At 45.5% G+C, this 12,859-nt stretch overlaps 1 protein-coding gene across 5 annotated transcripts in view; it reads left to right on the top strand.

The window, feature by feature from the left end:
• The first annotated feature begins 6,044 nt into the window (after positions 1-6,044).
• The window catches only part of RALGAPA1 (Ral GTPase activating protein catalytic subunit alpha 1), a 223,614-nt gene continuing 216,799 nt past the window's right edge, over positions 6,045-12,859 (top strand). For 2 of the 5 annotated variants that reach the window (XM_019488741.2, XM_019488740.2), the window contains exon 1: positions 6,046-6,345. In XM_019488741.2, coding sequence (XP_019344286.1) covers positions 6,240-6,345 — 106 coding nt within the window. In that variant the 5' untranslated portion in view covers positions 6,046-6,239. Of the gene's footprint in view, positions 6,346-12,859 lie in introns of all 5 variants that reach the window. The other 3 variants (XM_006258745.4, XM_019488745.2, XM_019488742.2) reach the window with 2 other exon arrangements.

Here is a 12,859-nt window from a genome sequence, read left to right as displayed (position 1 = left end):
GCCTGCTAGAATGTGTGCGCCTGCTGCCCATTACCCAACTGCTCAACAGGAAGGTGACTCTCTCCTCTGTGCCATGGTGGCTGATGCTGCAGACAAGTGCTAGGCCAATTAGCTTGGCCTAAGTTCTGGTAATTCCAAAGTGTCAAAGACAACCTCATCACCTTCTTTTCCAATGCATTTGGTACACTCACAGTTCTCTGGACCAGAAGTCCTGTTATATAATAAGAAAGTTGATGTAATCACTTTCGAAATAACCCATTATCCATATTTGTGAAGTCTAACAGAACTGAAAATAAATATGAGACACCTAGCGTATACTAAAAGTTTCCCCCACATAACCTTGGCAGCAAAGATGGATTTTTTCCAAAACAGATGTCACCAAAAGCCCTAGTATAGATGCACTACAGGGAGTCGTCCTTTTTGCCAATAGTTTATTTTGTTCAAGGAACCAATACAAGTAATATTGACTAAGGAACCTTTTTACATAGACTGTGTCTGCACTACGAGATTTTGCTGAATATAGCTATATTTTCAAATTTTGAAGTATAGACAAGGGCCAGAGCTCTGTCAGTTGGACCTTTTCAGCCTCCGCAAGAGAAGGTTGAGAGGCGACCTTGTGGCTGCCTATAAGTTCATCACGGGGGCACAGAAGGGAATTGGTGAGGATTTATTCACCAAGGCGCCCCCGGGGGTTACAAGAAACAATGGCCACAAGCTAGCAGAGAGCAGATTTAGACTGGACATTAGGAAGAACTTCTTCACAGTTCGAGTGGCCAAGGTCTGGAACGGGCTCCCAAGGGAGGTGGTGCTCTCCCCTACCCTGGGGGTCTTCAAGAGGAGGTTAGACAAGTATCTAGCTGGGGTCATTTAGACCCAGCACTCTTTCCTGCTTATGCAGGGGGTCGGACTTGATGATCTATTGAGGTCCCTTCCGACCCTAACATCTATGAATCTAACATCTATGAACTACACAGGGCAAAACCCTCATAAATAAAGCCTAAATGGGCATGTCTACATGAACACGACCGCATAGTGGTTAATCTGTGCATTTATTTAGTACTTATATAATCAAGTACTAAATAAATGTTCAGTAACTGGAGTTACTGAGCAGTAGCACCAGCAACACTTTTTTAGTGATGCTACTGCATAGTTGCCTAATAATAGTGTGCAGTAGAGTATTAGCACTGCTGGTGCTGTGACACACTACTGTACAGTATTATTCAGCTATTTTGCAGTCCGCATCTCATGTAGACATGCCTAATGACACCTAAATATAACTCCTATTATTACCTCTTATTGCTTTGTAATTTGACATCTACAGCTTCTCTATTCCTCTGGCAGGATCATCTGAAGGGAGTTCTCTTCTGAAGCAAGTTCAACTATGAACCTCATTATCTTCCCCCTTGCACTAGCAATGGCACCTCGCCCAAAGTATTTTTGTTTTTCAAAAATCTGCGTCCCTTACAGGTAGCATTATGCTCTTGTCTTCCATATAGTCACAACAACAGTCTCTGTCCCGACTCCTAAGTCCTCATTGTGCTAGTGGTAGGCATTCCAGTATCAAAGGCCATGTATCCACAGGCCAACTAATGCTCCAAAATGCTACATCTTATGAACTGTTACTACAGCATTTTGGACTATTACTATATAATCCAAATTGATTAAGAGAAGGGCTAGTTAAACTACCTCAGGAGGAAGAATACATTTTTCTGGCTTTAAAAGAAGCCAGAAGATGGAAAACATGTCTAATATTATACTCAGTAGGAGAATAAACACAGTAGAATAAGCTAGGCGTTGTGAAAAAGAGAAGGATTTTTGTTCTCTTAATTTTATACATACAATAATATTTGTGTAAAAAAAAAAATAAAGTACACTTTACAATAGCAATATTAATTTGGAGCTATCAGTACACCATCATAAGGCTGTATTTGTAATGATGATAGTTATCACTTTATAACTGGAAAATATGTGTTCATTGATGACTCCCATAATTTACAAAGGGACTATTACTACTGTTTAGTGTCCTATGAGTGTCTCAGTAGTAAAGTTCATGTAATTAGAAAAGAAAATGTTTCTAGTCTCAGTCAGCTAGATCCAAGATACTCAAACAACACAAGGGAAGTAGATGGTGAGGATATCTGCATGGCATACAATATACCCAATGAGACATCCAAGCTAGCTTAAGTATTAGAAGCAGGTAGCACAGTGCTCTGCCTATGATAATTTACCTTTCTCACCCTACGTGGGGCACTGCACTAAGCACTATACTGCTTCCAGTATCCAAGCATTCCAAGTACTGCATTGTGCTGTGTTGACATACCCCATGTATCAACTGCTACACTGCAGTTATCATGAGAATGTGATGCCATGCCTAAAATCTGAGCTGTTATTTGGTCTTTCCATGGTTATAGATGATAATGACAAAAATGAGTTTATATATTTTGTGGTTTTGTAGTCAAGCACTACAATTATGCAGGGGCAATAGCCATTCTGTATTAAAATAACATTATGTTGGAGTCCAGGCCTAGTGCCAGGACTGGACGAAGTTAATTTTTTTCTATGTGATGTCAGTATGGGCAGTATCAGATTATTTTATGGGGTGAATTTAACTACGATGTGATTAAGACTGAGAAGAACTAAAATATTGAAGAATCCACATGTATAGTCAGACTGGCTTAAAAATTGCTATATGAGTTTCCTTCATTATTCATCATGTTTATTATTAGTGCCTAATAGGCCCCCAGTGTTCTAGGCACTGTGGAAAACTGAGAGTAGCAAATGGTCCCTGCCCTGAAGAGCTTACCATCTCAATAAACAAGACAGATATATGACTGAGGAGCATACAAGTAGAGTGAATAATGTGATGGCATCAAATACCATGTTAGTTTTATAACATATTTTTTATTGGTGAGTTTGCTTAGGAGGCACCTAAGCAAAGAGAAAAGAAGGTGAGAGGAATGTGTGGAAATGAAGCTGAAATAAAGAAACAGTGAAGGCATGTAAAGAGGCAAGGGAGGATTGGAGAAAAAGTCCAGCACTCAGTCAAGGGTGGCCAACCTGCAGCATGAGTGCCACAAGTAGTACAGGCAGCCTCTGTGTGTGGCAGGAGGCAAATCAAGGAAGGGACAGGCAGCACAGCAACAGATACGGCAGGGAGCAGGAGGGAAACAGAAATCAGAGCAGCAGATCAGACAGGGAACAAAGGGCTGGGAGCAGAAAACAGAGCAGCGAATTGGACAGGGGAAAGGGATCAGAGTGGCACTTGGGGAGGGTGCAGGGCTAATTTGTGGCATGCTTGCCAGAAAGGATGTTCTACACTGCTCTGAAGTACTCTGAAATGCCTGTAACTGTCAGCTTTGGCTGTTTGTGCCAGTTCCCACTGGAATCTCTAACTGGCTTCTCTCTACAGTTCTCTTCTAAATTACATGGCTGAGGGGGAGGGGGGCACTGAGAGGGAAAAGGCACCACAGGATCCTAATCCCTCCACAACATAGTATCTCCCTGCATGGTTCTCAATCCAGCAAGGGAGACTGGGAATAGGGCTGGCTCTGGCAGGTCCCTATTTTGTCCCTTTCCCTGAACAGGGCAGTATCTGCTTTGGCTGCTTCTCTTCCCAGCCGCCATCCCTAGCTCACTCCTCTGCAGTTTTCCCTTGTCACAGAAGGCAGAGAGGGAAGAAGGTAAAGGTTACTGGTGCAAATGTAGGGTCCTTGGGTCAAAATACAATTCTTCAAGAATCTCCTGACTTTAATATTTCTAAGTTATTGGGCTTTTTGTGTTTCATTAGGGGTTTTTTTGCATAGAGTTAGATAAAAATTGTACCTCTGACATAAAACCTATTTCACTGATCAGAAGCTGACCCCATCAGTATACTATACCAAAAATCAGTCTAGACACCTAATATTTTAAAGGTTGTTGGAGTTTTATTCAGGTTTTACAGAATGGAAATATACAAGTAAAGTAACTCCCTACACTTTCCCATCCTACACAACCTTGACTGCTCATGCGGAGGTGGTAATAAGCAACTAGAATGCAGCAGAACCTAACCATTCCCTTGCCAAACCTGGCATTTTCTATCATAGTTTTCAGTGCAGAATCAGAGCCACCGAAAGCATGGAAACTACTTGTACACTTAAAGTTAAGTACATACATAAACTTTTGCAAGATCATGACCTTTTTTGCATATGGAACTGTGCTTATCTTGCCAAATGTGCTGGGAGTGAAGCAGTGCCTCCTGGAAACCATTATTTGGTCGGCCAACATCATTTTCCTTTCATTTAATAATTTGTTGACATCTCCTGTTCCACCTGTTTAAACTGTCCTCAGTTACATATCTATAAATGAAGATTTTTTAAAAATTGATCAAATTTTCAACAAACCCCTATTGTTAAAAAGTTGTTCAGTTATAAAAATACACCCACTCATCATATAATCCAGAAAGCCAAGCACCTAAACATAAGAAAATACATAGTTAACAGCTTCATATATCTTACACAAGTAAATTAAAGAAATTAATCTTAAAAAGATAAAGCAATGCATATTTGATTTTAAAGTAACAACCTTCAGAGTTAAAAGTTATGTGGTGATAAAATGTGTTTTCTTTTATTATAACAATTCTACTGTTACATAATATTTTCTATCTTTAGATCTCACTTTACAAAGAAAGATAAACAGCGTTATCTCTCTTTTACGGAGAAACTGCAACAGAACAGTGAGGTGACTTGCCTGAGGTCACACGGGCAGGCCAGTGACAAGGACTGAAATAAGACTCACCACTTCATACCATACTTGCTAGACTCCACTGTCCTAATATGTGACTATGCTAAGATTTATAGGGTTAACAGCCTTACTTTTTGATACTTTTACATACTTATATTTTGCAGTTGAGCTGGGTGACTCACCAACAGTGTTGTCAAGTCTTGCAATTTAATCAAAAGGCTCACAAAACATAGGCAGACAAGGTTCCTTGGGTGAATTTGATATCTATTATTAGACCAACCCAAATAGTTGGAGAATAGTTATTAAGCAAGCTTTCGGGTTCAAAAACCCTTCGTCAGGCTAAGGAAGTTTCAGCAGTTGGTGTGTGCTCTTTCTGCATGGAATGAAAAGTAAAGAAGCCAGGGGCTGGGCTGGGGAGTCAGTTGCCAGGCAGATTATAATGTGTCAAAAATCCATTGTCTATGTTTAGTCCATGATCTCACAAAATGTAGGTATTTTCTTAGAACCAGCCCATTAAATCCAATTACCCCAAAAAACATTTTCTTTATAAAACAACAAGTTTGCTAGCACTCCAGGTTGCACAAAAGATCAAAAATCAGAATTCAAAGTGCTCCAACATCACAAGTCAACAGAAAAAAGCAAAAATAGTGCTACTTTACAAATCTTGTTATTTTTATCCCGCTTGTATGCCTTGGGGCTGACTTATCTGAAAGCTGAGCATTAAACTGGAGGAAACATGGCTTGGTGACCAGAGCACTTGGCTTGACCTTACAAGACCTGAACTCCCTGCTGGCTCTGCTGATGAGAAAGTGACAAAAATGAGTGCCTCTACTTTACCAGGCCTCAGTCGTCCCCCTCCCCCCGCCTGTGTAAGAGAAATGATAGTCATTAGTAACTATTAGCAACATTAATACGTCACATTATCACGACCGCCCTGGCTTTATTAAGCTTTTTGCCATTTGAAATCTCATTTCCCTGCCCGGCCGCTGCAACCCCATCCGGGTCCTGATATTAAGCGCCTTCCCCTCCTGGCCTGACGCCCCGCAGCGCCCTCGGGGCCTCTCCTAAGATGTGACGCACCGGTCTGTTTCTTTCCTGCCCCCCTTGGTCAAGGTTCAAAAGCCCCTCGCTGCGTGCGGGCGGGTCAGTCTCGACGGGCTGGGGGGAGCGCTATTGCACCCCATCCCCTCTCCGCCCTGGGCGCTGCCTCTTGGAGGCAGAACCGAACCCTCCGCCTATGACGTACGCTCGCGCCTCAGCCCAGCTATGATGTCACACGGCAGTTGCCATGGGGACGCCCAGGGTCGCACCTGACGGCTGTCGTGAAGCAGCGGGACTAGAGCTGTGAGAGGCCGGGGGGGGAGTCCCGGGCCCGCCCCCCTCCCCCCCGGAACTGACTGCGCCCGCGCCGCTGCCCCTGCCCCCCCGCGCCGAGCCGGAGACGCCGCTGGCGATGTAGGAGCTCCTGCGGCCGGCGGATCCGGAGGCCTTGCAGCGCAGGGGGCCGGGGCTCTGGCGGGATGTTCTCCAAGAAGCCGCACGGAGACGTGCGCAAATCCACGCAGAAGGTGCTGGACACCCGCAAGGACCCGCTCACCCGCCTCAAGCACCTGCGCGTCCTCATCGGTGAGGCCGGGGGCGGCAGCGGGCCCCGGGCAGGGGGCCGGGCCGGGCCGGGGGCTCCTCGTACCGCTGCTGCCCGCGGGGGCCGGGGCCGGCACAAGCTCGGCGTTGGCATGGCAACCCGCAGGGCCGGGCGGGGGAGGCCGGCCCAGCCTGGGGCAGAGGCGGCGGGGCCGGCGGCTGAGGTGAGGTGGGCAGTTGCTCGCAGGCCTGGGGAGCGTTTCCCAGGGTGATTTTGCCCAGCACGGTGGTTCATAGCCTCAAGGCACCCCCGGGATATGCAATTCCCCCGGTTGCTCTTTTTTTGCTGGCAGAAAATGAGCAGACAGGCCCGGGGCTGCAGAGGGCCTTTCCACACTGTGGGTCGCAGGTGAAATCTCAGGCTTTACCCCCCGAAAGCACCACCCCAGTGCCCTGCTTCAGCATTGCATCGCTGGGGTGGGGCATAAAAGAGGTTTGTTTACCTTGGTTCTTGGTTGAAAGGCGCCATCCACGGCTCTCATCACTTTCTGGGCCTGTTCCTGGGGCCGGGTAGTGAGCAGTTTTAAGGCTGCTGCCTCTGGCTAGGAGTCCGTGCCTTGACCTGTACTACTTTGGGTGCTTGTCCTTCAAGCCCATCAACACCAAGGTCAAAGGTTATTGTTACTGGTCACTTCTTTCCTTCCATTTATATTTGGAGAACATGTGTGGTAATGTCTATTGGCAGTGGGCTTGTCAGCAGCAGTAGTAACTGGATTATGTCAAAAGGATACTGGTGAAGCCACATCTGGAGTACTGTGTCCAGTTTTGGGCCCCACACTACGGAAAGGATGCACACAAAGTGGAGAGGGGGGTGGGGGACCACAAACTTGTGAGGAGAGGCTGAGGGAAATGGGCTCAGTTAGTCGGGAGAAGACAAGGGCCAGTGCAAGACACAAACAGTAATCTTGTGGCCACGCCAGACAAGAAAGCTGATATTTTTAACAGTTTCTTTGCCTCCGTTTTCCTGAACAGGGACCAGGATATCCCACCTACCAGAGGTAGGGACAATCTTGGGGATAGCTCTATCAAGCCTTCAGTCAGTGCAGATGTAGTTAGGGATCTTCTGGAAGGGCTAAGCATTTTTAAATCTGCAGGTCCAAATGCCTTCCACTCAAGGGTGTTGAGGTATCTGGCAGGGGTCATCGCAGAGCCCTTGGCCTGGCTGTATGAGCATTCATGGTCATCTGACCAGGTACCAGGGGATTGGAAACCCAATTTTCAGGAAGGGGAGGAAGGAGGACCCAAGTAACTATAGGCCTGTAAGCCTCACCTCGGTGCTCAGGAAGATCTTGGAAAGAATCATCAAGGAGCACATCTGTGGGGGGCCTGCAGGGGAGATCATGCTCAGGGGCAATCGGCATGGGTTCATCAAAGGCAGGTCCTGTCTGACCAACCTGATTGCCTTTTGTGACCAAGTAACTAAATCCTTGGATGATGGTGTCGCTGTGGACATAGTCTTTCTAGACTTTAAGAAGGCCTTTGACACTGTTTCTCACCCCATCCCCATCAATAAATTAAGCAACTGCGACATTGATGCCTGCACAGTTGGATGGGTAAAAAATTGGCTGATGGGGCACACCCAGAGAGTAGTGGTGGACGGGTTGTACTCAACCTGGCGAGATGTGAGCAGTGGGGTACCCCAGGGCTCGGTCCTTCGGGCCCACACTGTTTAACATCTTCATCAGCGACTTGGATGAGGGGGTGGAAAACACACTGTCCAAATTTGCTGATGACACTAAGATGTGGGGCAAGGTGGACACACTGGAAGGGAGAGAGAAGCTGCAACTAGATTTAGACAGACTACAAAAGTGGGCAGATGAGAATAGCTTGGGGTTCAATGTAGACAAATGCAGGGTGCTGCACCTTGGGAGAAGGAATCCACAGCATACATACAGGCTGGGGAGTTCCCTTCTTGAAAGCACAGAGGCGGAAAGGGATCTTGGAATCGTTATTGACTCCAAGATGAACGTGAGCCGCCAATGCCAGACCGCAGCCAGCAAGGCCAGCCATACCTTGTCATGCATTCAAAGGTGCATCTCAAGCCCGTTTAGAGAAATGATTCTCCCCCTCTTCGCGACTTTGGTCAGGCCGCAGTTGGAGTACTGTGTCCAGTACTGGGCGCCGCACTTCAAAAAGGATGTGGCCAGCCTGGAGAGGGTTCAGAGGAGGGCCGCCCGCTTGGTGAGAGGGCAGCAGGACAGGCCCTACGAGGAGAGACTGAGGGACCTGAACCTGGTCAACCTCAGCAAGAGAAGGCTGAGGGGGGACCTGGTGGCTGCCTACAAACTCATCAGGGGAGATCAACAGCAAATAGGCAGAGCTCTTTTTTCCCCAGCACCACCTGGGATGACAAGGAACAATGGAAATAAGCTGATGGAGAATAGGTTTAGGTTGGAGATCAGAAGGGGTGGCCAAAATCTGGAACCAACTTCCTAAGGAAGTGGTCCTCACCCCTACCTTGGGCAAATTCAAGAGGAGGTTGGATGATCACCTGTCTGGGGTCTTATGAATCCACCATTCATTCCTGCCTGTGGTGGGGGGTCAGGCTAGATGATCTGTTCAGGTCCCTCCTGACCCTAGCTACTATGAAACCATAAGGCTGAGAGGGGATTTAATAACAGCCTTCAAGTACTTGAGAGGTGGTTACAAAGAGGATGGAGCAAGACCAGGGGTGGGCAAAATATAGCCCATGGGCCATTTCTGGTCCTCAGCAACAGGCTGCTGCTTCTGAGGGCCTGAGGAAGGAGGGCTGAGCCCCTCGCTGCTCTGCTCTGTTGTGGCTGGGGCTGGGCTGCACAGTGCACAGACTCCTCTGTACCCCCCACATCCATTTCTCCTCCCCCTCCCCCTCGCTCAGCTTCCTGGTGGCACTGCGGCTGCGTGGTCCTGGCACCGCAGCTGCCAGCATCCAGGCCGACATGGGATGGGTGTGTGATGCAGCATGCCAAGTAGCTATCCCTCCCACTTGCCATGATGAGCCACTGCCACCATGGCACTGCTAGGAGGGAAGTCCATGGTAGCCACAACGGGGCTTGGCATGGGGCAGCCACCCATGACTTTCCCAGTGTGGTGCGGTGGTGCAGTGACTTATCACAGAGGATGGGTAGGATGGCAGGCCTGGCAGATGGTGGGCCTGCCTGCTGGCAGCCACAGCGACAGGACTGTGCAGCACCAACAGGAAGCCGGGCAGAGTGGAGGGCAGATGGAGGGAGGGGCGGGGGGCAGAGGAGTCTATGTGCTGCCTAGCTCTGGCTGTGGCAGAGCAGAGTGGCACGGGGCACAGCTCTCACTCCTCATTCTCCTGGTGCTGGCCAGCAGGCCAGATAGGATCAGTTAGCATCTCCCTGCCCCCTCTGGCCCCCAACAGCTCACCAAAACTCATTAAGTGGCTCTCCAGCCCAAATAATTGCCATTCCCTGAGCTAAACTGTTCTCAGTGTTGGCAGATAACAAGGAGCAATGGTCACAAGTGGCAGCAAGGGCAATTTAGGTTGGATATTAAGAGACTTTCTCTTTAGGAGGGTAGTAAATCATTGGAGCAGGCTACCCAGAGATGTGCAGTCTCCATCTTTAGAGGTTTTTAAGACCTGGGTAGACAAAGGCTTGGCTGGAATAATCTAGTTGGGGATGGTCCTGCTTTGAGCAGGAAGTTGGAATAAATGACTTCCCGAGGTCCCTTCCAACCCTAATTTCCTATGATGCTCTTTTGAATAGTTGTTCCAATCATACCAACCACATAAGAGAAATTTATATCCTCACCCATGAAACTGTTTTTACTTGCTTATGGCCAGACCAGTTGTGGCTTGTGTTTTGCATTACTTATGAATCTATTACTTTTAGTTACTACTTTCCTTGGTAACTAAAGAAGCCTAGTACAAGAAACCTCATGACAGAAAAAAGCAAACATAATTCTGATTTTAGGTTATTTGGCTAGACAGCACTCCTGGTTTTGCTTTGGCCATCTTTTTTGTAATTTATAGGACTTACTTCAGCTCTGCTGAAAGTAAAATGTGTTTGGTAAGAAACTTGTTGCAACTTTATTGGGACATCTCATTATGTCTAGTAAATGATTCTTATCTAAGGTTTTTGCTTGCTGATTGTGAGGCAGGTTAAATCTGCTGGGGCATGTTTTTCCTTGATTCTTTCCCCACCCCAGCCAGAGGCAGGGCTCTGACATGTCCTTTCAGACCTTCCTTAGAATACAGTTCAGTGCGTGAGTAAGAGTTGTTTTGTTGGGAATTTTTTAAAGACTCAAAACTCATTATGCTGGATTGTGAATCTGCTGCATCCCTCTCTTATTTTTGCTGTGATCTCTGCAAAATTGTGCCATCATGCAGATACGTTCTACATAATCATGAGCTGGAAAAAATGACAGGGCTTATTCTGGATACTCCTGTTAGCTGCTCCTACACACACTAGAAAGGAAGATAAAGTGGACTGTTGATTGTCTGAAACCTTTCATTTTGCAAAGTTTACCTCTCTTTTCCACCTCTGAAACATGCTATGCAAGCAATTCTCTGCAGGATTACAAGATACTCTCTCTCTGCTCTTTTTCTTTTCCATCTGTTCCTTCATGACTGCTTTATAGTTCCAAATTTAAAAATATTGGTACTAATCTGGATAGATTGCCATATGAACTGACTTTAGGCATCAGGAGGCTGTGCCTCAGCCTGAACAACAATTGCTGTGTCTTCCTGTTTATTTTCTTTTGCTCCTTTGTGTGTTAGAGGGAGGCCAAGCCAATCCCACCAACAGTATAGCTTACTGTACTCTGTTTTGCTTCATGTCTGTGAAGACCAACTTTTGTGGTGGTCAGATTGCTTCTTTCCCCGATCCTGTATATCAGCAGTTGTAGCAAAAGAAGAATCACCATCTGTTTCATATCCAGCAGAAAATGTAGGTGTTTGTAGACTTAAGACCCCTTCAGTGGAGCTGCAGATAGTCTATAGAACTTCTGTAGTTATCAGGCAGTCCTGTATCTGTTACAGATTTTCCAAGCAGTGTCCATATAGCTTATCAAGGTTTTATCAAATCAGTGTAATTTGTCATACAAGTATGTTGAGTAAATAGTTCACCCATTCTATGTGACAGTGTAGCCACAGATCTAAGCCATTGACATCCTTTATTTTATTTGGTTCTTTATTGGTTCTTCCTGATTAAAATAGGGGGAATTGTCTAATACAGCTTTCCCTTGCTTTATGAGGGTTCTGTATGTGTGAATTCTCTCTTCTACGATGACCCTTTTTATGCCAAAAAATCATTATATTTGAAGTAAATTCACTCTTGCATGATCGGTGTGGTGGAAGCCCACAGTCAGCTGCTTTGTGTGGTGCATCGTGGGAATGACATGCACCAAAATATAGTCTCCTGTATGGATCTGTTGTCCTCGCTTATTGTCTGTGACATGTTTCTGTAGTTGCCATCCCCATTATGGCTTCTAAGTGTTCTGCTAGTTTATCTCCTACGCCTGTCCGTAGTCTACCAGTGATATTGAGCCTGACACTCAAGACCCTTCACCACCCTCTCTTCACACCAACTAAACATTCATCACCACCCTGTGCTTTTGTGCACTACCTGCTGTTGGTGAGTACCAAAATTGTCTTGTAAAAGTGGTAGAAATGGGTGGGTCTGGCGATCAGTATAGTCAAGGTGTTGGAATGTAGCCCTATTTGTTACATTGTAGAGCGGGTTCCCTTTATGTGAATTCGAGTTATGTGCCATTTTCCAGGATAGCATGTATAACACAAAGTGAGGGAAACCTGTACTATTTTTTTCTTCCTTTTTTTTCTTTTTACTTTTTTTTCCAGAAAGACTTTGACTTAGCCCTGTGTAAGAAGCAATTAAAGTAATGAGGTAGTTATAATGGGAAAAAAATACTGTTTTGAGTTATAAGCTGGGTAAAAGATGGCGAACAAAAAGTAGAAATGATCTAATTAATGATGACCAAAGGCTGACATTTGTGTGTCACAAGACTCTGCATTAGGGCCAGTGTCGTGTTAAGTACATTACAGGCAGTGAGCAGCCAGGTGGGAAGATTTGTAAATGACACGACAATATATGTGTTTAATCAAGACCAGAAGAGACTGTGTAACATCAGGGAACCTAACTGAACAATCAGCTGGTGAGAAATAATACATATTGGATAGAATAATTTGAATTAATTTAGAACCTAGTAAGGTATAAAAATAACAGTACCATCTCAAGAAAAGTATCTTGACATTGTTAACAAGAAGACTTCATTGACCTATCCATAGTCTAAAGGCAAACATGATGCTTGTGTGTGCCGTCACCTGGAATGTTTTTTTTTTTTAGTTTTGATAATTTTATCACAAAAAGGCTATAACAAAACTAGAATGTTGTCAAAGATTAGATGAAAATGATTAGGGATTGGGAAAAACTTTTTCCTAAGAGATCATATTGAAAGGATTGGGACTATTTACCTTTACATTATAAAAATATACAAAATGATGAGACTCTCTATTATTTTGTATTTTATA

This window comes from Alligator mississippiensis, chromosome 2 (genome assembly GCF_030867095.1).
Source record: "Alligator mississippiensis isolate rAllMis1 chromosome 2, rAllMis1, whole genome shotgun sequence".
Classification (NCBI taxonomy): Eukaryota; Metazoa; Chordata; order Crocodylia; family Alligatoridae; genus Alligator; species Alligator mississippiensis.
Note: the sequence above shows the minus strand (reverse complement) of the source record. Positions and strands in the feature narration are given on the sequence as shown.